General features: G+C 39.1%; 1 protein-coding gene across 2 annotated transcripts in view; it reads right to left on the bottom strand.

The window, feature by feature from the left end:
- The window catches only part of ARHGEF17 (Rho guanine nucleotide exchange factor 17), a 158331-nt gene that overhangs the window by 7057 nt on the left and 126714 nt on the right, over positions 1-24560 (bottom strand). For both annotated transcript variants that reach the window (XM_043994479.1, XM_043994480.1), the window contains exons 10-18: positions 12490-12608; positions 11574-11787; positions 10447-10520; positions 5788-6011; positions 5262-5530; positions 3746-3995; positions 2289-2375; positions 890-957; positions 498-646 (exon numbers count right to left, since the gene is read on the bottom strand). In XM_043994479.1, the coding sequence (XP_043850414.1) occupies positions 498-646; positions 890-957; positions 2289-2375; positions 3746-3995; positions 5262-5530; positions 5788-6011; positions 10447-10520; positions 11574-11787; positions 12490-12608 (1454 nt within the window). The remainder of the gene's footprint in view (positions 1-497; positions 647-889; positions 958-2288; positions 2376-3745; positions 3996-5261; positions 5531-5787; positions 6012-10446; positions 10521-11573; positions 11788-12489; positions 12609-24560) is intronic.

The raw sequence follows: 24560 nt of genomic DNA, 5'->3' as shown, positions 1-24560 counted from the left end.
ATCAAAGTTTGCATTTCTAGCTCTCTAAAACCTGAGCAGGGTAAGTTTAAGGGGGAAAAGAAGTTAGGAGGCTGCTCAGCTTCCACAACTGGCTTGAGAGGAAGGTCAGCTGACCAGGTGGCACTATCCCCAATTAATGCGTGGGGAAATTGAGGTCCAGTGAGAAGAATAACAATTCCCACTTTTGTAGCACTTGAAAGTCTTATAAAGTGCCTTTTTCGAAGCAATATTATAGAGTAGGGAGGATTATGAGTTCCATTTTATAGAGGGGGAAACTGAGGCTTAGAGAGGAGAAATGACTTGGTGAGGGTCACACCATGAGGCAGCGGCAGCACTCCTGATTCAGTCTGGGGCTCCTGCCTCTCCCAGACCACACACTACCAAGATGACACGGCTTAGTGCCTAAGGTCCCCAAATGTGCCCTAGGTTGAGTCCCCTGTGGCTGGTTCCCAGACCTCCTCTAACTTGGCATCTCTCCCTGCCCCAGTCCCATGTACCTCCTGCTGCAGGCTGCCCGTGTTGAGGACAAAGATCCTGTTCTGGCATCCACACCACAACTTCCCTGACACCGACACCATCTTGGTCACGGGGCTGCCCGGGCCCCCCAGGACAAGAGATTTGGAGTTCTGGGGGTCCCAGAAATGGCCTGCCCAGAGAGAGAGAAAGAGAGAGGAGAAGAAGAGGGCTTGGATGGCATTCCAGTAAGAATGCCCCCTGGATCCCCATCACCCCAGTACCCTTAGCCTACCCCTCTATTTAGGGATGCCTCTGCTTAGGGATTGCAAAGCATCAGGCCTGGGAGAGACTCAGAAAGAATGGACCAGCCCAAAGTCACACAGCTGTGGCTGGAACCTTGCCCCCCAGAAGTCCTGGTTCCCAGGAGCCTTACCTGCCTCCCGGTTATAGACAACAAGTTCTCCATTCGCCAGAGATACAAACACCTGGTTATCCAGGTACCTAAGCAGGGAGAATTGGGGGACAGGAAAGGGGGAGTCAGCTTTTCTCTGTGACTGGCACAGGTCCCAAACATGGCCTCCCCTAAACGGGACCTCAGGGACACCCACTGGAATCTGTAAGCAGTAGTGATAGGGGTGGGGGTGGGGTGAGATCAGGGCAATAATTAGTTTTCCTCCAGACAAATTTGGAGGAAAACTGTATAATTTAGAATCTCAGAGCCAGAAAGGAGCTTTGATATCATCTAACCCAAACTCTTCATTTTACCAATGAGGAAACTGAGGCCAAGGGAGGAGCAGAAATTTGCCCACAGCTACACAGTGGGTTGGGGCAGAGCCCGGGCAACATTCCAGCTCTTTTGTCTCTCAGACAGTCTCTCTACCCTGCTTCCCCATCTCCAATATTCCCAATGAGTGTGTGGGGTTGAGGGGCTGTAGAGTTGAGGGTCAGTGGTGGGGCAGTGGGTAGGTGGAATTAGCTGGGAGAAGCCAATGGAGAGTTGGGTCCGGGGATCCAGGGTTCTTTTATATATATATATATATATACACATATATATACATATATACACATATATATACACACACACACACACACACACACACACACACACACACATATATATATATATATATATATTTTGCGGGGCAATAAGGGTTAAGTGACTTGCCCAGGGTCACACAGCTAGTAAGTGTCAAGTGTCTGAGGCCACATTTGAATTCAGGTCCTCCTGAATCCAGGGTTGGTGCTTTATCCACTGTGCCACTTAGCTGCCCCCCAGAAGGGTTCTTTTTAAGTCTTAACGTCTCAGCTACAGATGATTCTTGGGGCATCATTTTTTTTTGGGGGGGGGAGGGCAATGAGGGTTAAGTGACTTGTCCAGGGTCACACAGCTAGTAAGTGTCAAGTGTCTGAGGTGGGATTTGAACTCAGGTCCTCCCAAATCTGGGGCTGGTGCCTTATCCACTGTGTCCCCTAGCTCCCCCCCCCCCAAGAAGGATTCTTAATAGCTGTTATTTATACAGTGGTTTGAAGCTTGCAAAAATACTCTATGAATCACTTATTTGATCTTTCTACCTGTGGGAGGTACCGTAGGTCTGATTATTCCCATTTTACAGATGAGAAAAATGAGGCTCAGAGAAATGACATGATTTGCCTGGGGTCACACAGCTAGTCTGCATTCAAGTGAGCCCAGGTCTCTCCTGACTCCAGACACAGCTCCTCTTCTTCAGTATCACTCTGTCTCTTGAAGGCAGGGTCAGTGGAGTTAGGGGTTTAGTGTTTGGGAGGCTCAGAGGCCTTGGGGGGGTCAGGGTCAGTAGGGTATGGGGCCTTACATGATGGCTGTGACGGCTGCCGTGTGCTGAAGTTTCATGCTGTTCTTGCGGTTGCGGATGCTGTCCGAGGACTGGTAGACGTGGATGCTGTAGAGACCATGGCCATGAGACAGTTGCCAATTTCTCCCCTGCCCTTGCCCTTGACCCTATCCACTGTCTGAAAGCTTCAAGCCCATTACCCGGACCCAAGGCAGACCCAGCTTTCCTCTCCTGGCTTGTTCTTCCTTTGGTCTGACCCAAGGCCCTCAGGCTGAGACTCAAGAACCATTAGGAAAAACAGGCTTCTTGGGTGCTGGACAGCGCCTTAGACTCCCACCCCAACAACCTCCATCCCCTTCTCTTGAGTTCTGCCCCCACTCTTCTAGTATAGACTGTCACCTGCCTGGACTACTGCAATAACTTTTTTCCCATTTAGGAAAGTGTTTTAATGATGCTCTTTTGGGGGACAAATCTATCAGCACCTGCTAACAGCCTGCCACCCTCCTCTTCTCCTTTCCTAGTAGAAGCTGTGTCTTATTACAACCATATGTATTCTAGCAAAACCAACCAATCTCATTCTGCATCTCTAGCCCCTTAGCCCTTTGCCAAGAGGGGGAGCTATGTCTTTCCCATCTACATTCTCTTCTTCATCCAATTCAGCCATCACATACTTCCAAAACAATCCTTTTAAAACTTTGATTTAGGCTCAAATCCTTCAGTGGTTCCATATTGCTTACTGAGTCAAGTCCATACTTTTTTGGGGGGCTTAGCATCCAAGGCCCACCATAATCTGTTGCTCCCCTGCTTTTCCAGCCCTATCATTCATATATATATATATATATATATATATATATGTATATATATACATACACACATATAAAAAAATCTCTGTTTTTCTGTCTACTTAACTATCTATTTATCATATGTCCATCTGTCTACTGTCTATCTTTCTGCTGTCTACCTATTATTTATCTATTTATCTATCTAATCTATCATCCATCCATCCATCCATCTATCATCTATCATCTATATCTATCTTTCATGCACTTCCTGCTCCAGCCAAAGTTGCCTATTCTCTGTCCCCACCATGTCCTGCACTCTCCACCTTTTTCGAGCTTTGCCTGCAATGTTTTCTTTACCCATCCTTACCCATCTTTTAAAACTTAACTCTTCCCCCTCTCAGACCTCACATAGCTCTTTGTCTGCATGGCTCTGATGCCCCAATTTGATATTATGTATTACAGTTATCTGTATTGTCTCCTTCCTCTATTAGACTTGGAGCCTCTTGAGGGCAGGTACCATGTCTTCTCTAGACTTCATATTGCCATAAATGCAGCATGGGGAAAGCCAGCATAGCTCAACCATGTCGGTCGCAATCTTGGCCTAGGCTCCTGAGGCTGCTACTCTTGCCTGTCCTGACTCTCCCCTCTCCCCTCCCCTCTAGTCCCTCAGAATCCACCCTCTGGGGCTGTACATACCAGCCATCTTCGGTGCCCAGCCACATGGAGCTTTGGTAGGCCTCGGGGTCCATGCTAAGCAGGTCTTCCAGGCTGCCCCGGGTAAAGGACCCGCGGCTGGAGCGGCGAAGGGCCCGTCCATCCACAGGACTGCCCCCGTGGGGCCCGCTGGGGCCAAAAGAGCCAGACAGGGGCAGGAAGCCAGGTTCCGGCTCCTCCTCTGAGCTGGTCGTCTCCGCCGTAGCCTCTTTGGAGCTGGGCATCTCCTCATCTGGGGAGGAGGAAAGGCTGGTTTCTCTTCCTTGCTCTTTCCCTTGCACCCACCCTGCAGATTCATTTCCCACTGCAGCCGACTTTTCCCTGACTCCTCCCACCTCCCAGTCCTTCAGTCTCTACCTGCCTGCTTCCCTGCATGTGAAGATGGCGTCACCTTCCAAACAGGGGGCAAGAGAAAGCCTTGGGTCAGAGGCCAGGAAGCCTGGGTTTGGGTCCAGACTTGGCCCCAGACTCATCATGCGACAATCCCTTCCTCTCTCTCCCGGCCTCTGTTTCTTTCTTTATAAAATGAGGAGGTTGGATCTCTAAGGGCCCTTCCCCCTCCTTGCCCTTCCCCCAGCTCAGGAACCTGTCTTGACTCCCCACAGCCGAACCAGGAGCAGATACAACGAGTCCAGCTTCTTCAACCTGGGAAAGGAGGTTCTCTGACCTGGCTGCAACCTCTCCATCCTCATTAGGCCCTACTTAGAGGCCGGAAGGGACCTCAGAGGGCGTCCAATCCAACCATGAGGATCGCCTCTACAACACATCTGCCAAGGGGTCACCCAGTCACTGCATGGAGATCTCTGGTGATGGGGAGCTCACTACCCCCGGGACACTACACTTCACACTTTTGTATAGACCCCCTTATTAGGAATTTTTTTTCACAATATTGAGCTGAAATAGGTTTCTCTAACTTCTACTCATCGCTCGGGGTTCTGCCCTCTGGGGTCAAACAAAGTAATAATCCCTCCTTCATCCGCCAGGCCTTTGAATACTTGGCAGCCGTCATCCCTCCAGTCTTCCCCCTGCCTGGTCTACTGTTCTCCGTGCTGGCCATCCACAACACGGCACCCAGAAGGCATCCCAGATGTGATGTGACCAGGGCAGAGGACAGCAGGACCGTAACCACCTCAGTCCCCTTCTCTGAAGCTTGGCCGGGTGAGCCGGCCCCTTTCCTTCAACAAAGGTGTGGACCACCTTTGCTCTTTGCTCGGGCTGGTCTCTCCCTTCTGCCTGTTCATGGTCCTTCAAAGCCTGGCAAAGGCCCTGCCTCCTTCAGGAAGCCCTTATGGACTGACTCCATGAGTTAAATAAGACTCTGAAGGAGTGGGGAGGGACAGGGTAAATAACTGAATGGATTTTCTGATTTCTCTATCAGCTCTGACACAGCTTGGAGACCATCTGACTTTCTGATTCCCCTCCCCCCCCCAGCCCCCAAACCACCAGAGGAGAGGAAGCTCCTTCCACCTCCAGGAAGCCTCCGGAGATTGACACTTACTGCCGAAGCTGGAGGAGATGGTGGAGCGGCTGGCCTGGCTCTGCAGAGTCCCGGAGGGGCTGGGGGATGACTCATCATCTGAGTCATCACTGTCGAAGGGCATGAGTTCTGGGCCTGGACTACTATTGGTGGGCCCCGAGGGCAGCTCTGGGGAAGAGCCCGAGATGGAGATGTGCAGGCAGGGCTGGGAACTACCTTCATCCAGGGCAGTTGCTGTGGCCACCACCTCTGGGGGAGATGCCGGGCTTACCAGTGAGGGGGGCTGATCCCTGCAACAAGGGGAAAGTCAATGCTAAATTGTGGGCCCTAGAGCCTATGCTAGAGGGTCTACCACTCCACTACAGACCCATAGTGATGACAGAAGCAGCTGCTTCCCAGACCAGTCCTCCTAGAGATTCCCAACCCCTGGTTGTGCCCTAGTCTTCCTCTAAGAAGGCTTCCCAGACTAAGATGGGCAGGGGGTCGACTTGCATGCACCCTCCCCTCTGACCTTATCATGCTCGCATGGCTCAGGGGCCCCCAATACCTGAAGCCGTTGTTGCCCCCTCCACCTCCTCCACCAGGCTGCAGGCCAGGCACGGACCCCATGCAGAGGATGCGGGCAGAACAGACCGCGATGCAGGCCTCCACGGTGGGCTCGGCTCTCAGGCTCAGCAGGCAGACCTGTCCCACGTAGCCATCGCTGTTGCACACCCACACCTCGTGGGCACTCTCGGCGCAGGTACTGTGGCTAGGGGAGGCACAGGAGAACTGGAGGAGAGGGGAGAAGAAGACAGAGTCAGTGTCTGCTGGGACTGGGAAATGGGAATAGGATCAGAGAAGCAAAGTCAGGAGAGGAGGTGGCCTCAGGCCCGTACAGAATCCCACCTGTGTCTCCCTGAGAATCTTCTTGGCACCATCCCTGACAAATGGGCCTCTACCTGGAGGCCTCTAGTGAGGGGGAGCTTGCTGCACACCCTGAGACACCCCTTTGCACTTTGGGACAGCTCTTTTTCTTAGGTATTTGTCCTTTACATCAAGCTGATATTTGTCTTTCTACAACTTTTACCCTTTGCCCCTATTTCTGTTCTCTGGGCCTGAGCAGAACAAGTCTGTCCCCTCTTTCATATGACATCTCTTCAAATCCTGGAAACCTGGCATTTGATGCTCTTTATAGTCTGGTCCCAATCCCCCTGCCTCTGGGCTCATCTCCTTGTTTTCCTCTACATTTCCTTCCTTTTGCTTCAGCTGAAACAGCTTGGTTCCCAAGTTGTTTACCACCCAGAAGTCTTCTCTTCTCAAGGTTATGCCTCTCCAGTTCCTTTAACTCATCCTCACATAGTAAGATCTTAGATTCTTTCAGCATCCGGGAGGCTGACATCCTCTGGCTAATCTATGTTTGGCTCTATGATGGTGTTCGGCATTTTGCGTACATTTTTTGGCTGGGGGCTTGAATAAGCATAGATAGATAGCATGCTTTTCAAATTTGAAGATTATATGAAGCTAGGAGGAATCAACATTAAAATTAATAGGAATAAGTGTAAAGGGCATATGCTTGGGTTCAAATAATCAAGTCTAAGATGGGCAAGGTATGACTAGATAAGATTTTGCATGAAAAGATCTCTGTTTTGGTGGACTATTGAGCTCAGTATGAAAGTGACGGGGTAGTCCCAAATCTAATGATATTATACATCATTTTAAGGATGGTATAGTATCTAGAACAATGGGTGTGGCATTATCCAGAACAGTGGTGTCTAGAAACAGCATCCCAAATGATGACTGGGTCAGTACCACAGTGCTCTGGTCTTGGCCAGATCATATCTACAGTACTGGGTTCAATTTCAGGCACGTTGTAGGAAGGCCTTTCATAAGCTGATGTGCATCCAGAGGAGAATGAGCAGGATGCTGATCAGCCTTAAGACCATGCCTTAAGAGGATCAGATGAAGAAATTGGGAATGTTTAGCATAGAGAAGAGAAGACTTGGGAGAACCAGGGCATCTGGGCCTTGTTCTGCTGGGCCCCAGAAGGTAGAACTACAACAATGAATGGAAGTATCAGGGAGGCAGATTTTAGTTTGTTGTAAGGAAAAGAGTTCTTAAAATAAGAGCTATCCCAAAGTGAAATGGGTTATCTCAGGAGATTGGGGGGGACCCTCCTCATTAGACAGCTTCAAGTAGAGGCTGGACGACTACTTGTCAGAAATGTGGTAGAGAGAACTCTTGGTCAGAGATATACCTGTTGGACTGGGTGCCCTCTTCCACTTGAGTTTGTCGGTCTCTGACCTGGATTCGAATTCTGGCTCTGCCCATGACTTAAAGAATTTGGGTGAGTTAGGATATTTAACTGGCAGATATCTGGCAGAGGAGATTCTGGTTCAGGTCTGCCCTACAGGATCACTTCCATCTCTGGGATTCAGAAATATCTGGCCTTTCGGGTTTTTCAGGTTCTAAATCATGGCATTTCATAGGCGTATGATTTTTCCTGTCCTCTGGACTAAGTGACCTTCCCAAGATCTGACTACTTCTCTTCCCTATCATGATTGTATTGGATGCTGAAAGAAATTAATTGTGATTTGGGGTTTCCATCACCCCATCTTTGCTTCATTATGGTCTAAGAGAAGATGGGTGTGTACTTGAAGAGATTATAGAAAAGAACAACTGAGTATCTAAACCTTCTCTAGGAGTTCCCCTATGCCCACATGGGCCTGGCCAAATTATAATGGGGACAGCCCAGGGGGTATGTTGAACTAATTGGAGACTCAGTAGGACTAAAAACCACCCCTTCCTGTGGGAGAGGAAAAAAGCGGGGAGAGAGGAGCTGTGAGAGAGAGCTTCGGCGTATACCGGAGAGAGACTGCACAGCTGACTCTCATTGAAACTATGGACCCCAGGTGGTGGTGAGTTTGTGGAAGTGAGGCCAGCTCTTCGAGCTAGCTGAGCTGGATGCAAGTTTGGGGTTTGAGTCAGTCTTTGTTAGAGCCAGGGAGCTTATTCATTTTCTCTTCCCCTATTCCCTTTCTCGTTGTCCCTAGTTTTATTAACTTCACCTTTGTTGTAAATTTTGTTCCCATTAATAAAACCTGGTTTGTTTGTGGAAAAGAGGCTGTTAATCTCCTTTCTTATTAGTCTTGGAGAAATAACTAAAAAAGGCAGTTTGGAAGTGAGGAAACTTTTGACCTAGAGGTCTCTCATTATTTTCTGAACCCCAATATTAAGGCGAACTGCCCAATTAACTCTCCCCATAATAAATTTGGCCCTTACAATGCTCTATAGGCGAGCCTCCAGTCATCTTAGCTTAGCTGAAGCCACTAGGTGGCGCAGTGGATACATTGCATACTTTTTTAGAGTCAGAAAGATCTGAATTCAAATCCTGCCTCACTTACTAGACCCTGGGCAAGTGCTTCAGTTTCCTCAACTGTAAAATAGAGATAACAATAGTACCTACCTTGCAGGATTATTGTGAGGATCAAATGAGATAATATTTGCAAGATGCTTAGCACAGTACCTGGTACATAGTAGGTGCTATAGAAATGCTTATTCTCTTTTACCATTTGATGCCCTCCACAGTCAGAGGCTATGGAGTCCAATCTATTCATTTTACAGCTGAGGACACTGAGGCCAGATGGCTTAAATAATTTATCTAAGGTCATATGATTAGAAAGCGACAAAATTAGACCTTGAACCAAGTCCTTTTTTTTTTTTTTGTAAAAAGCATTTTATTTTTTCTTATTACGTGTAAAGATAGTTTTCAACATTCATTTATTTTGGGCAGGGCAATGAGGGTTAAGTGACTTGCCCAGGGTCACACAGCTAGTAAGTGTCAAGTGTCTGAGGCTGGATTTGAACTCAGGTCCTCCTGAATCTAGGGCTGATGCTTTATCCACTGCATTACCTAGGTGCCCCATAACATTCATTTTTTTTAAAGTGAGGCAATTGGGGTTAAGTGACTTGCCCAGGGTCGCACAGCTAGTAAGTGTTAAGTGTCTGAGGCCGGATTTGAACTCAGGTACTCCTGACTCCAGGGCCAGTGCTCTATCTACTGCACCACCTAGCTGCCCCCATAACATTCATTTTTATAAGATTTTTGAGTTTCAAATTTTTCTCCCTTCCTTTCTCCCCTTCCCCCTTCCAGGTCCTCTTAATTCCCAAGGCAGACCTCTTTCCACTGTACCATGATGCCTCCCTAATAAAGTCTGGAAAGCACTTTGTCATCTTTCATGTACTATGCAGATGTTAACTATTATTAATGTCATCGCCAGCCCCCCCCTCCTCCATTAGGTTGTAAGACTTAAAAGCAGAGTCTGTGTTATAGCTCTCTTAGTGTTTCATGGACTGTTTCATGAACCCTAGTTCCCTTCAAGACTCAATTCAAGCACCATCTTCTACAAAAGGCCTAACTTGATTCCCTCAGTGGCTAGTGCCCAGCCCCCCCCCCCATGCCCCACAAGATTAGTTTGCATTTACTTGTAAATATTTTCTTTTCTTTTTGGTGTTCATGTTATTTCTTGCCATTACAATGTAAGTTTCTTCAGGGCAGGAGCTAATAAATGCTTTTGGAATGAATGAATGAATTGATGGATGCATGGATGGATGAATGAATGAATGCTTTTTTTTGTTAGAGAACTCTATATAAGTAAACTTGGCAGTCAACTAAAATCCCCTCTTCTACAGGAAGTTTTCTCCAACTTCTCTTAATTCTAGTGCCTTCCCTCTTTTAATTATTTCCTATTTCCTGTAGCTTGTTTGTACGTATTTGTTTGCTTTATGTCTCCCTTATTAGACTGTGAAGTCCTCAAGGGTGGGACTGTCTTTTGCTTCTTCTTGCATCTGCAGTGCTTAGCACACAGCCTGGCACATAGTAGACATTTAATACATGTTTATTGACTGACTGAGGGAGGTAGATTTTAAAAAAATGCACACTATTAACTCATGACCCAGTTCATTATTCCTGAACTTGAATTTCTCCTCTCTTAATCTGAGAGATGTCTTGATTATGGGATGGGAAGAAATGGAAATGGTGGAAGCTGAAAAGCTCAGAGTGGTGGTGATAGTGGAAGAGGAGACCCTCTGACGCCTGAAGAGGGGAGTTCAGAGCCTTAGAAATGAGAGATATCCCCTGCCTGAGGGGATGCGAGTTCTTGGATGCTGTGGAGGGCTGGATCCTTCAGGGAGGAGCCAGGACCTTAACCCCCAGGCCCACCCTTACCTGCATGCCGCTTCGCGTTTTCATGATGGGGATGGCTTTCAGGAATTCCGGGTCCAGACAGTTTTTGCTGGAGGCTACAATGAACAAGCAGAGGTAGAGAAAGATGGGTAAGTGCACAGAGTGAGAAGAGATGAGAGTCATCCAGGACAGGCAGCATGGTGTAGGCAAAGCGATCAAATGAGATGATGTTTATAAAGCACTAAGCCCAGTGCCTGGCATACAGTAGGTGCCATATAAATGCTTCTTTCCCTTCTCATCATCCAAGACAATGAAGACAATACACTAGGCTGGGTTCTTAACCCTTTCTGTGTTATGGCCCCTTTGACAGTCTGGTGATACCTATGGACCCTTTTTCAGAATGATATTCTTAGGTAGCTAGGTGGTGCACTGGGCCTGAAGTCAAGAAGACCCGAGTTCAAGTTTGACTCCAGGTATAAACTAGCACCTACCTTCTAGGGTTGTTGTGAGGATCAAATGAGGTAATAGTCATAAAAATGCTTTGCAAACTTTAAAGCATTATCTAAATGCCAGCTACCTATTAAGTGCATAAAATAAAATATATAGGATTACAAAGGAAACCAATTATATTGAAATAGTTATCATTATCAAAATAATAAAAGTTCTAAGTCCCTGAAGTCCTGGACTAGATCTCTAAGACCCTTCAGCTCTAAGTATCTGTGATCTCAGCAGATTGGGAGGACTAAGTACTAAGGACAGATTGTGGGAGATAGAAGAGGCCTTGATCTAGTCCAACCCCTTCCTGATATCAATTTATAAACTGAGGCCCAGAAAGGGGAGAAACTTGCCCAAGGTCACAGAGCTAATGAGTGATGAAGTCAGGATGTCAATCCACTTCTTTTTTTTTTTTTTAATTTTTATTTTTAGTGAGGCAATTGGGGTTAAGTGACTTGCCTAGGGTCACACAGCTAGTAAGTGTTAAGTGTTTGAGGCTGGATTTGAACTCAGGTCCTCCTGACTCCAGGGCCAGTGCTCTTTCCACTGCGCCACCTAGCTGCCCCTCAATCCACTTCTTATTCTTGGCCCAGGTCTCTTTCTGCCACATCATGGTGGAGGGAAGTGCCTATGGCTGGGTTGGGGCTTGACTGGGGCTGAGCCGGGGCCCTCACCGAGTTTCCGCTTGGCTTCATCAAAGGCTTGCTCAAAACCAACTCTGGCATCTGGATGGGGGAATTCAAAGATGAAAGTATCCGTGCCCTCGGGCCTCGTGGCTGACAGCTCCACTTTGTTGGGTGGGAAGGAGAGTGTGTAGCACAGAGCCTGCTTCTCGGCCAGGTCCCGGTGGGCAGCTGCCGTGAGCTCCTTGATGACATCATCCAGGCTCTGCAGAGCACATGAGACCTCATTTCCCACTCCAGCCCTCCTGGTCTTGGGTGCCCCAACTGGACCCCGCCCTTTGCTATGCCTCTAAGTCTTTGATGCCTGCCCTATTCCCCACTCCTCATCCTCCCCATTTTCTTTGGGATCAAGCTCCCTTTCATCAAGGTGGGGGTGGAGGGATGGGGGGGGGTCCGGTCTCCTGGAGCCCATACTCTTCTCTCTAAGCTCCAGGATTTACCACTTAATTTTCTTTCACTTTGACCTGGTCTCTGTGTCTGTCCTGTTTTCCCTTTAAGACAGGGGTGCCCCTAGAGAAAGGGCCATGCCTTTCCCCTTGGACCACAAACTTCTCTAAGGACAAGAGTACTGTCTGTCTCTTCAGACCTGGGGCTCTCTGAACACAGGAGCTGCGTTACTCCCTGGGAATGGGGGCTCCCTAAGACAGAGGTCACATCTCCTCCCCTTTCCTCCTCAGATCATAGGCTTTTCTGAGGGGCTATGTCTTCATCCCAATCTTCAAACTCCTTGGAGGCAAGATTCTGCCCTGATTCTGGGGGTTCCCTAAGGGCAAAGGGGCTGCATCTTCACTCTCAGATTAGGAGGACTGTGTGAAGGGTCTGGTGTCCCACCACTCACTGCCCAGGACTCAGACTGGGGGAGAAGCTAGGGCAAGGAACTCTAAGAAGTGCCCAGGGAGGATCTCACCTGATGGGGGAAACTGAGGCTTTCAGAGAGCTTGCTGATCTGGCCCAGGGTGTTAAGGTCCTCATCCAGGTGGCTAATGGCTTTCTGGACACTTTCTCGGTTGGTGGCATGGGATGCTCCTTGGGGAGAGAGAGAGCAGGACAGAAAAATCAGAAGATTAGTTATATATAGGATAAAACAGCGGGGTAGAGACCCAAGGGAGAACAACAAGCCAGATGAACATGTGACAGTCTAGCCTGTGACCATCTGTGTAAGCCTGGCTCAGAACTTCTCTCTTTCTGGAAGCCTTCTTTAGAATTACAGATTCTTAAAGCTATAGAAAATAGACACTTAGAATGCTAAGTCATAAAAGTATTCAATATAGAATCTTACAATTTAGGTTACAGGGGCAGCTAGGAGGTGCAGTGGCTAAAGCACTGGCCCTGGATTTAGGAGGACCTGAGTTCAAATGTGACCTCAGACACTTACTAGCTGTGTGACCTTGGGCAAGTCACTTAACCCTCATTGCCCAGCAAAAAAACCCAAAACAAAATAAAAACAATTTAGGTTACAGAGTTAGAATGTAGAATGTTCTACTTCTCAGAATGTAGAATCTGCTAAGGATATACTTTATACTTTAAAAGGTAGAATTTTAGGATTATGCAATATAGATGTATAGAAGTATTCCATTTAGAATCTTAGAAGGCAGATGTATTTAATTTATGATATCAGAAGTATTCAATTTGTAATATTAGGATGTAGAATCATAAAAGCAAAAAATTTAGACTTCTCTAATTTAAGAAGTATAAAATTAAGATTCTAAGAATGGAAAAATAATAGAAGCCTAAAATTTAGAATCTAAAAATGTAGAAGTTTAGAAGTATACAATCTTGAATCTTAACATGTAGAATCTGAGAAATATACAACTAAAATCTTAGAAGGATTTAATTTAGAATCTTGGAAGTATTCAGTTTAGAATATTAGAAAGCAGAATCTAAGAAGTTTACAAATAAGATCCATTGAATACTGAATTGTAAATGAATAAAGTTTAGAATTGAAAATATAGAATCTTAAGAGTATATAATTTAGAATCTTAGCATGTATAACCCGAGAAGTATACAATTGACAATCTTAGAAGTATTCAGCTTAGATGTACAGAATGCAGGATCTATGAAGTATGAAATTAAGAACCTTAGCATGTAGAAACAGAAATGGAAACTTCAGAATGTTAAAATTTAGAATCAGAGTCTACAACTTAGAATTTTAGCATTTAGACTCTTAGAAACATTTAATTTTAAATGATGGAAGTATTCAATTTAGAACATTATGATACAGAATCTTAGATGTATTCAATATAGACTTGTAAAATGAATGAATCGGAATCTTAGAAAGCAGAAATTTGGGCATTTTAAATTAAGAATCTTAGATATATATAATTTCAAATTTGAGAATATAGACTCATAGAAGTATTCAAGTTATAGTCTTAGAACATTTAATTAAGAATCCTAGAAGTATCAAATTAATTATTAATTAATGCAAAATTATAGAAATAAAAATTTTAGAACATTAAAATGTAAAATCTTAGGATATGCAACTTAGAACCTTAGAAACATTCAGGCTCTTTTTGGCTTTTAAGACATTGTAATTTGCTCTTGTTTATTATTTAAACTTATCTCTTACTGTGGTTTATAGAAATAACAAAATAGAGAACACAGTAGGGAGAAGTTGAAAACCAGCATATTCTACAAAATGATATATCTTAAGAGGAATCCATATGGAAGTGTTGCTCAGTTAGTCATCAACAAACATTTATGTTTACCATTAATAACCCATGTACAAGGCTAAACTCTGGATATAAAAAGAAAAGAAAAAGATAGTCCCTGCCCTTGAGGAGTTCACAGTCTAATGGAGGAGACTTGTCTGATGTCCATATCACCTAGCACAGTGCCTTGTACATAAGCCATTGACAATAAACATCAATGTTTATTGATGACTGACCAACTCAACAAAGAAATATTCAAATTTGTAATCTTAGAAAACTGAAATGTAGAAGCATACAATTAGTATTCTTAGAATGCAAAAAGATAAAATTTATAATCTCAAAATATAAAATGTCAGGAGTATAAAATTTAGATATGTAGACATATTCAACCTAGAATTTTAGATGGCAGAATCTTAGAAATAAAAAATTATGATTCATGGAATGCAGAAATATAGATGTGTTCAACTAAATTTTATACTGAAAAATATTAGATTATACAATTTTGAATCTTAGAATATAGAATCAGAGAAGTATTTCATTTGTAATCAGAGAAGTATTTGATTAAGAATTATAGAATGCAGAATCTTAGAAATATACAATTAAGATTCTTAGAACATAGGGTCAGACAAATATACAATTTAGAGTCTTAGAAATATTCAACTTTTAATCAAAGGAATGCCCATCAATTGGGGAATGGCTAAACAAGCTGTGGTTTGTGTTCAATCAATATCAGTTCTTTCTTTGGAGGTAGATAGTATGCTTCATCATTAGTCCTTTGGGATTGTCTTGGATCATTATATTCACTTTCTTTCACATTTTTTTTCTTTTGAGTTTTCTTATACAAAATGGCAAATATGGTAATGTTTTACATTATACACATGTGTATCTATAGGTTGGTTAATACGCATGTATAACCTATATCTGATTGCTTACCACCTCGGAGTGGTGAGGGAAGGAGGGATAGAATTTGGAACTCAAAACTTTAAATAAAAACGTTTATTAATAATAACAAAGTATTCAACTAGGGGCAGCTAGGTGGTGCAGTGGATAAAGTACCAGCCTTAGATTCAGGAGGACCTGAATACTTGATACTTACTAGCTGTGTGACCCTGGGCAAGTCACTTAACCCTTACTGCCCCGCAAAAAAGAAAAAAGAAAAAGAAAAGAAAAAAGTATTCAACTTATACATGTAGAATGAATTATCGTAGAAGTAAACAATTTAGAATACGAGGATGTAGAATTTTAAATTTTAGAATGTAAAATTTTAGGGTTCAATTATGAATCTTAGAAAAATTTGATTTAGAAATTCTTAAAAGTATTCTTTAGAGTACTATTAAAATACTAATGGAATTTAGAACATTAGAATGCAGAATCTGAAATAAGGAATCTTGGAAATAGTCGATTTAAAACATTTAAAGGTGAAGCCTGAGAAGAATGCAATTTACAATCTTAAAAGTATTCAGTTCATACCATTAGAATGAAAAATAGTGGATTTGTATAATTTAGAATCTTAGAATGCAGAATATGAAAAAGTATAATCTTAGAAGTATACAACTGGGGCAGCTAGGTAGTACAGTGGATAGAGCACCGACCCTGGATTCAGGAGGACCTGAGTTCAAATCCGGCCTCAGATACTTTACACTTACTAGCTGTGTGACCCTGCGCAAGTCACTTAACCCCAATTGCCTCACCAAAAAAAAAAAAAAAGTATACAACTGATATTCTTAGAAAGTAGAATGAGACACACATGAAATTTAGAATCCTAGTACATCAAGGTATACAATTTAGAACTTTGGAATTCAGAATCTTGTAAGTATTCAACAAAGAATCTTAAAAGTATAAAATGTAGAATCTTAAAATTTAGAATCTTAGAAGTATGTTTTTTAAATTAATATTTTTTCCAGTTACATGGAAAGACAATTTTAAGCATTTATGTTTTTAAAATTTGAGTTCCAAATTCTCTCCATTCTTCCTCTCCCCTTTCTTCCCGAGACAGTAAGCAATTTTATATAGGTTATACATGTGTGATCATGCAAAACATTTCCATATTAGTCATAGTGTGAAAGAAGACAAGACGTGTACAATTTAGAATCTTAGCAAGTATGATTTGAAAAATATACCATTTAGAATCTGTGAAGTATTAAATTTAGAAGTTTAGGATGAAAATTCTTTGATGTACACGACCAAGAATCAGAATATAGAATCTTAGAAGTATAATATTTTAAATCTCAGAAGTACTTAATTTAGACTAATGGAATAAAGATGATTAGATAATATAGAATCTGAGAATTAGTATTTTGAATCTTAGAATGTAGACTTTAGGGGCAGCTAGGTGGCACAGTGGATAGAGCACCGGCCCTGGATTTAGGAGGACCTGAGTTCAAATCCGGCCTCAGACACTTGACACTTACTAGCTGTGTGACCCTGCGCAAGTCACTTAACCCCAATTGCCTCACCCCCCCCCCAAAAAAAAAAGAAAAAGAAAAAAAAAGAATGTAGACTTTAGGATGAATACTCTTAGAAGTATACAATCAAGACCTAAAATGTAGAATATAAGAAGTATACTATTTTGAATCTTAGAAGTACTCAATTTAGACTTATGAAATCAAGAATCTTATAAGTAAAGAACACAGAATTTAAGAAATAGAATTTTGAATTTTCAGATATAGAATCTTAGAAGAATACAATTATAAATTTGGAATAATTCAGTTTTCAATGTTACAATGCAGAATCTTAGAAGTAAACAATTTACACTCTTAAGATATAGGCAGTTAGAAGTATTAAGATTAGAATCTTAGAGTACAGAATCTGAGAATGTAGAATCTTAGAAATATCCAACCTAGGGTAACAGGATACAGAATCTTAGAATTAATCAATTAAGAATCTTAGAATGCTGTACCTTCCATAGAAGTATTCGATTAAAAATCTTAGAAGAATCTTAAGATTCTTAGAATTATAGAACTATGAAACTATGAATTTTAAAGTGTAGAATCTTAAGGTCTACACTTCAGCATCTTAGTATATAGCCTTAGTATGTAGCTTGTATCATGTAGAGAAGTTAACCACTTAGAATTTTAGAATGTAGGGTCTAAGAAATATACAATTAGAATCTTACAAATATTCAGTTTAGATTTGGAGAATGAAGACTCTTAGAACCATTCAATTTAGAATCTTAGGCTGAAGAAACTCAGAAGTATATAATTAAGATTGTTATAATGCAGAATCATAATAGTATAATATTTAAAATAATAAAATGTAGAATCTTAGAGCATACAATTAGGAATCTTAGAATCCAGAATCTTCAAAGTATACAATTTGGAATCTTAAAATACAGAATATTACAAATATACAGAAAGATTCATAGAATGCAGAATCATAAAACTAAAATCTAGACGCTTAAAATGTAGAATCATAGAGTATATAATTTAGAATCTCAGAATGCAGAATTTTCAAAGTATTAAATTTAGAATCATAGAATGCAGTATATTAGAAGTGTTTTTTAATGTTTTGTTTTTGCGGGGCAATGAGGATTAAGTGACTTGCCCAGGGTCACACAGCTAGTAAGTGTCAAGTGTCTGAGGCTGGATTTGAACTCAGGTCCTCCTGAATCAATGGCCAATGCTTTATCCACTGTGCCACCTAGCTGACCCAATCTTAGAAGTGTTTTAATGAAAATCTTAGAAGTATACAGTTAAGATTCATAGACTGTAGCATCATAGAAAAAATTCATGATCTAAAAAATGTAGTCTTACACAATACAAAACATTAGCATGGGGGAAGCTAGGTGGCACAGTGGTTAGAGCACTGGCCTTGGATTCAGAAGGACCTGAGTTCAAATCTGGCCTCAGACACTTAACACTTACTAGCTGTGTGACCCTGGGCAAGTCACTTAACCCTCATTGCCCTACAAAAAACAAAACAAGACCAAACAACCACACAAACAAAAACATTAGCATGCAAATTCATAGACGTATATAACTTAGAAGCTTAGAAAGTAGGGTCTGAGAAGTATCCAATGTTTTCTCTTAGAAATATTCAATTTAGATTTGTAGAATAGAGAATGTTTCAAGTAAACAACTTAGAAGCAGAGGATGCAGAATTTTGAATCTTAGATGTCAAATCTTAGAAGGATACAATTATGAATCTTGGAATGTTAGAAGGCAGCCTAAGAGGTAAAGTATTTAGAATTTTCAAATACAGATCTTAGAACTCAATATAGAAACTTAGAACACAGAAACTGAGAATGTAAAATATTAGAAATATATAATTAAAAATCTTAGAAGTATTAAATTTATACTTTTAAAATGCAGAACTTCAGAATCGGTATTCTATGATTCTTAATTGTATACTCTAATTTTAAACTTTTAACTTTCTAAATTGTGTCTAAGATCCTACATTTTCTTATTCTAATTTTATTTTATTTTTGAGGCAATTGGGGTTAAGTGACTTGCCCGGGGTCACACAGCTAGTAAGTGTCAAGTGTCTAAGGCCCGATTTGAACTCAGGTCCTCCTGAATCCAGGGCCGGTGCTCTATCCACTGCGCCACCTAGCTGCCCCCATTTTCTTATTCTAAATATTATACTATTAATATTCTGCATTATAACTCTTAATTGTATATTTCTAGGAATCTTAGAAGACAGAATTTTAGAACTCTTCAATTTAATTTCTTTGTGTGTGTGTGTGTGTGTGAGACAATTGGGGTTAAGTGACTTGCCCAGGGTCACACAGCTAGTAAGTGTCAAGTGTCTGAGGCTGGATTTGAATTCAGGTCCTGCTGACCCCAGGGCCGGTGCTCTATCCACTGCGCCACCTAGCTGCCCTGCAATTTAGTTTCATAGAAATATTCGATTTAGAGTCTTAGAATACAGAATCAGAGATTTTGAATCAATTTAGAATCTTAAAATGTGGAATCCTTAAAGCATTCTAACATGTTGTAAGTATTCATAGAATATGAGAAAAAAATCTTAGAAGTAAACAATTTAGAATCATAGAAATATTCATATAAAATCATATAATCATATAATGCAGAATCTTAGATATACACACTTTAGAATCATAGAATCTTAGAAGTATGCAATTATATTTCATAGAATGCAGAATTCTCTAAGTATAAATTTTAAAATCTCAAAATATAGATTGAGTACACAATTTAGAATCTTAGAAGTATTCAATTACAATTCCTAGAATGCAAAATTTTAGAAGTATTCAATTTAGAATCTTCAAATGTAGAATTTTAGAGTATGCAACTTAGAATCTTTGCATTAAATACTTAGAGTATTTAATTTAGAACACTAGAATGTAAAAACTGAGTATGTAATTTTTTAGAATCTCAGAATTCAAAAACATAGATTATTTAAAAAATAATAGAGTATCTTAGAAATATTCAAATAAGAATCATAGGATGCAGAATCTTAGAGGTATACAATTAAGATCCTAAGAAATACAGGACATATAAAATGTAGAATCTTTGAATATAGACTCTTAGAGTATACAATTTAGAATATTAACATGTAAATTCTAAGAAGTATACAACTTAGAATTTAGGTCTAATATGGAGTCTTAGAAGTATTCAACTTACATATGTAGAATGAATTCTCTTAGAAGTAAACAATTTAGAATATGAAAATGCAAAATTCTGAATTTTAGAATGTAGGATCTGGGATTTAATTATGAATTTTAGAAGAATTTAATTTGGAATCTAAGAATAAAGTTTCTTAGGTATTCAATTTAGAATTTTAGAAAGTGTAAAGACTCAGAAATATTCAATTTAGAACATTGAAAGGTTCGAGAGTATATAATTTAGAATCTTAAAAGTATGCAATTTAGACTAGTAGAATGAAAGATCATGGATTTCTGTAATTTAGAATCATAAAATCCAGAATTTTAGAGGTACTAAAGAATCTTAGAATGTAGAACCCTTAGAACTATACAATTTAAATCCATAAAAGTATTCACTTAGATCTCAGAACACAGAATATTAGAAGTAAAAAAAAATAAGACTCTTAGAATGCAGGAATTTAGACACATGCAATTTGAAATTTTAGAATATAGCATCTTTGATATATACAATTAAGAATCTTAGAAGTATTGAATTTAGAATCTTGAGAAGACACAGATTTCTCAGAATGCAGAACTATATAAGCATGCTATTTAGGATTTTGAGATCTAAAATTTTTGAGTATTCAGTTTAGAATCATAGAATGTAAATCTCATATGTATTCAGTCTAGAATCTTAGGATGTAGAATGTTAGCTATATACTGTTTTGAAACATTACATGAAGAATATTAGGGTTATTCAATTAAGGATCACAGAATCCAGAATCTTAAAAGTACACAGTTAAGATTCTTAGAATGCAGATTCCTTGAAATACAAAATTAATACTTTTAAAATGTAGAATCTTAAAATATAATTAGAATCTGAACATGTAAACTTTTAGAAGCATACAACTTAAAATCTTAGAATGGAGAGTCTTAGAAGTATTAAATTTAGAGTCGTAGAAGAAATATCTTAGAAGTAAGCAACTTGGAATCACAGAATGCAGAAATTTGCATATCATAATGCAGAATCTTAGAACAATTTAATTATGCATTTTAGAACAATTCAATTTAGATTTTGCAGAATCTTAGAACTCAACAATTTAGAATCTTAGAATGCTAATTAAGATTTTTAGAATGAAGAACCACAGAAATAAAAAATTAAAATCTCAAAAGCTAGAATCTTTTTAAAAATATATTTTATTATTTTTTTTTAGTGAGACAATTGGGGTTAAGTGACTTGCCCAGGGTCACACAGCTAGTAAGTGTCTGAGGTCACATTTGAACTCAGGTACTCCTGACTCCAGGGCCAGTGCTCTATCCACTGCGCCACCTAGCTGCCCCCAAAGCTAGAATCTTTAAAGTAAAATATTTTGAAGCTTACAAAGTAAGAATCTGAGTATTCAATATAGAATCTGAAAATAAAAAACTTTTAGAAGTATATGATTTAGAGCTTTAGAATCCAGAATCTTAGAAGTATAAAGTTTAGACCATTAAAATGTACAATCTTAGTAGTACATAATTTAGAATCTTAGAAGTATTCAATTTATGTTCATAGAATGTGAAATCTGTTAAGTATAAAACTTTTTGTCCTAAAATGTAGAATCTTAGAGTATACAATTAATAAACTTAGCATGTAGATGCTTAGAAGTATACAATTTAGAATCTTGCAAGTATTTGATTTAGGATATCAGAATGCAGGATTTTAGAATTATTCAATTCTAAGTAATTCATTTCAATTCTAGTAAAATAAAAAATTAGAGATAAAAATTTAGAATCTTAGAATGCAGAAATATACATCTTAGAATGTAGACTCTTAGAATGATTCCATTATAAACCTTGGGAAGATTCATTTTAGACTCTTCCAATGCAGATTCTTGGAAGAATTTAATTTAAAATGTTAGAAGTATTTAATTTAGAACACTAGAATGCAAAAATTTAGAAATATTAGATTTAGACTTACAAAATTAAGAACGTCAGAAGAATCTTAAATAGTTTAGAATTATAGAATGTAGGTTTTTAGGTATATTCAGTTAAGGATCATAAAATGCAGAATACTAGAATATAGAATCTTAGAAATATACGATTTAGATGAGCAGAAGTATTCATTTTAGAATCTTAGACTGAAGAATCTTAGAAGTAAACAATTTAGAGTCTTAGAAAATTCAATTAAGATTCAGAAAAAGGTTATTGAAATCTTAAAATGTAGTCTTGGATATACATAATTTAGAATCTTAGATTACAGAATGGTGGAAATCAAAACATTAGAAAAATGTAGAATCTTAGAGTATATAATTTAAATTGTTAGCTTGTAGACTCTTAGAAATAAGCAATTTAGAATTTTAGAATTTAAGGTCTGCAAATTATACAATTTAGAATCTTAGAAAGCAGGATCTTAGAAGCAAACAATTTAGAATGTTACAATTCGGAATCTTAGAAGTATTCAATTTATACTTATAGAATGAAGAATCATAGAAGAAAATAATTTAAAATCACAGAATGAATAAATTTACATTTGAGAATGTAGACTCTTAGAAGAATTTCAATTTAGAATCTTAGAATGCAGGATGTTAGAAATAAATAATTTAGAATCTTAGAATGCATATTCTCAGAATTATTCAATTTATATTCTTAGAATGTAGAATCTTAGAAACATACAGTTTAGAATCTTATGATACAGAATCTAAGAAGTATTCAATTTAGAATATTAGATTGTAGAATCATAGAAAGAAACAATTTAGAATGTTAAAATGCAGAAATTTAGGTATTCAGTTAAGAATCTTAGAATGCAGAATCTTAGATGTATATACGATTTGAATTTTGGTATGCGGAATTTTATAAGTTTTTAATTTACAATCTAAGAAGTAATTTGGATAATTTAAATATTAGAACAGACTCTTACAATAAACAATTTGGAATCATAGAATGAAGAATCATAAAAGTATAAAATTTATAAACCTAGCATATAGAATCTTAGAAACATACAATTTAAAAACTTTAAATTGAAACTCTTAGAATCATTCCATTAATAATCTTAGAAGGCAGTGCCTTAGAACAATATAGTTTAGATTCACAGAGTGTACAATCTTAGAATTATATAATTCATATTCAAGGAAGTATTCTATTTAGAATTTTAGATCATAGAATCTTAGACATAGACACTTTTGAATCTTAGAATGTAGAATTTTAGAATATTCAATTTATAATCTAAGAAGTATTTAATTTAGAATATTAGAATTCAGAATCTTATAAGTACTCAATATAGAATCTTTTTTTTTTTTTGTAGGCAATGGGGGTTAAGTGACTTGCCCAGGGTCACAAAGCTAGTAAGTGTCAAGTGTCTGAGGTCGGATTTGAACTCAGGTACTCCTGAATTCAGGGCTGGTGCTTTAACCACTGCGCCATCTAGCTGCCCCCTCAATATAGAATCTTAAATGTATAATTTTGGAACCATATAACTTAGAATCATATAATGTAGGGTCTGATAAGTATGCCATTTAGAATTTTAGAAGTATTCAATTTATATTTGTATAATGCAGAAACTTAGAAGTATTCAACTTAGAATCTTAGAATGCAGATTCTCAAATTACTCAATTTCTTTTCTTTTTCTTTTCTTTTCTTTTTTTTGGGCGGGGCAATGAGGGTTAAGTGACTTGCCCAGGGCCACACAGCTAGTAAGTGTCAAGTATCTGAGGCCACATTTGAACTCAGGTCCTCCTGAATCCAGGGCCGGTGCTTTATCTACTGCACCACCTAGCTGCCCCCAGTACTCAATTTCAAAACCTAAGAATGTAGAATCCTAGAATGTATAATCTTGGATACAATTTAGAACCTTAAAAATAACCAATATTGAATCTTAGAATGCAGAATCCTGGAAGTATTCAATCTCTACTTGTAGAATGAAAAATCTTAGAAGTACTGAACTTAGAATTAAGAATATAGAATCTTAGAAGTATTCAATAAAGAATCTTAGAAAGTAGAATTTTAGAAGCATTCCAATTTAGAATAAAAGAATGAAGAATCTTGGAAGTATCATTCAATGCATACTTGTACAAGGCAGACACTTAGAAGTATTCAATTTAGAATCTTAGAAGGCATACTCCGGGAAGTATTCAACTGGACTCATAGAATCAAGAATTTTAAAAGTATTCAGTTTAGAATCTTAGAAATAAGCAATTTTGAATTTTGGAATACAGCTTCTCAGAAGTATTCAAGTTAGAATCTTAGAAGTATTCAATTATGAGTCTTCGAATGCAGAATTTTATAAATATACTTTTTAGAATAATAGAATGCAGAGTCATGGGTATATTCAATCTAGACCTGTAGAATGAGGATTCTTAGAAATAGTTTACAATGCAGAATTTTGAGTCTTAGAGCATAGCATCTTAGGAAGATTTAATTACAAATCTTGGAAGGAGTCAATTTAGTACCTTAGTACATAGAATCTTAAATGTAAACAATTTAGAATCTTAGAATGCAGATTCTTAGAAGCATATTAGAAATATATAATTGAGAATATTAGAAGTATTCAATTCAAAATCTTAGAATACAGAATATTAGAGGTATTAAATTTAGAATTTTAGAATGTAGAATCTTAGAACTACAATTAGGGATCTTAGAATACAGTTATTTAGAAGTATACAAGTTATAATCTTAGAACGCAGAATCTTTTTTGTTTGTTCGGGTGTTTTGGTTTTTTGTTTTTGCTGGGCAATGAGGGTTAAGTGACTTGCCCAAGGTCACACAGCTAGTAAGTGTCAAGTGTCTGAGGTCATATTTGAACTCAGGTCCTCC

The sequence above is a fragment of the Dromiciops gliroides genome, chromosome 3, assembly GCF_019393635.1.
Source record: "Dromiciops gliroides isolate mDroGli1 chromosome 3, mDroGli1.pri, whole genome shotgun sequence".
Taxonomy (NCBI): Eukaryota; Metazoa; Chordata; class Mammalia; order Microbiotheria; family Microbiotheriidae; genus Dromiciops; species Dromiciops gliroides.
This window is presented reverse-complemented; position numbering and strand designations above follow the sequence as displayed.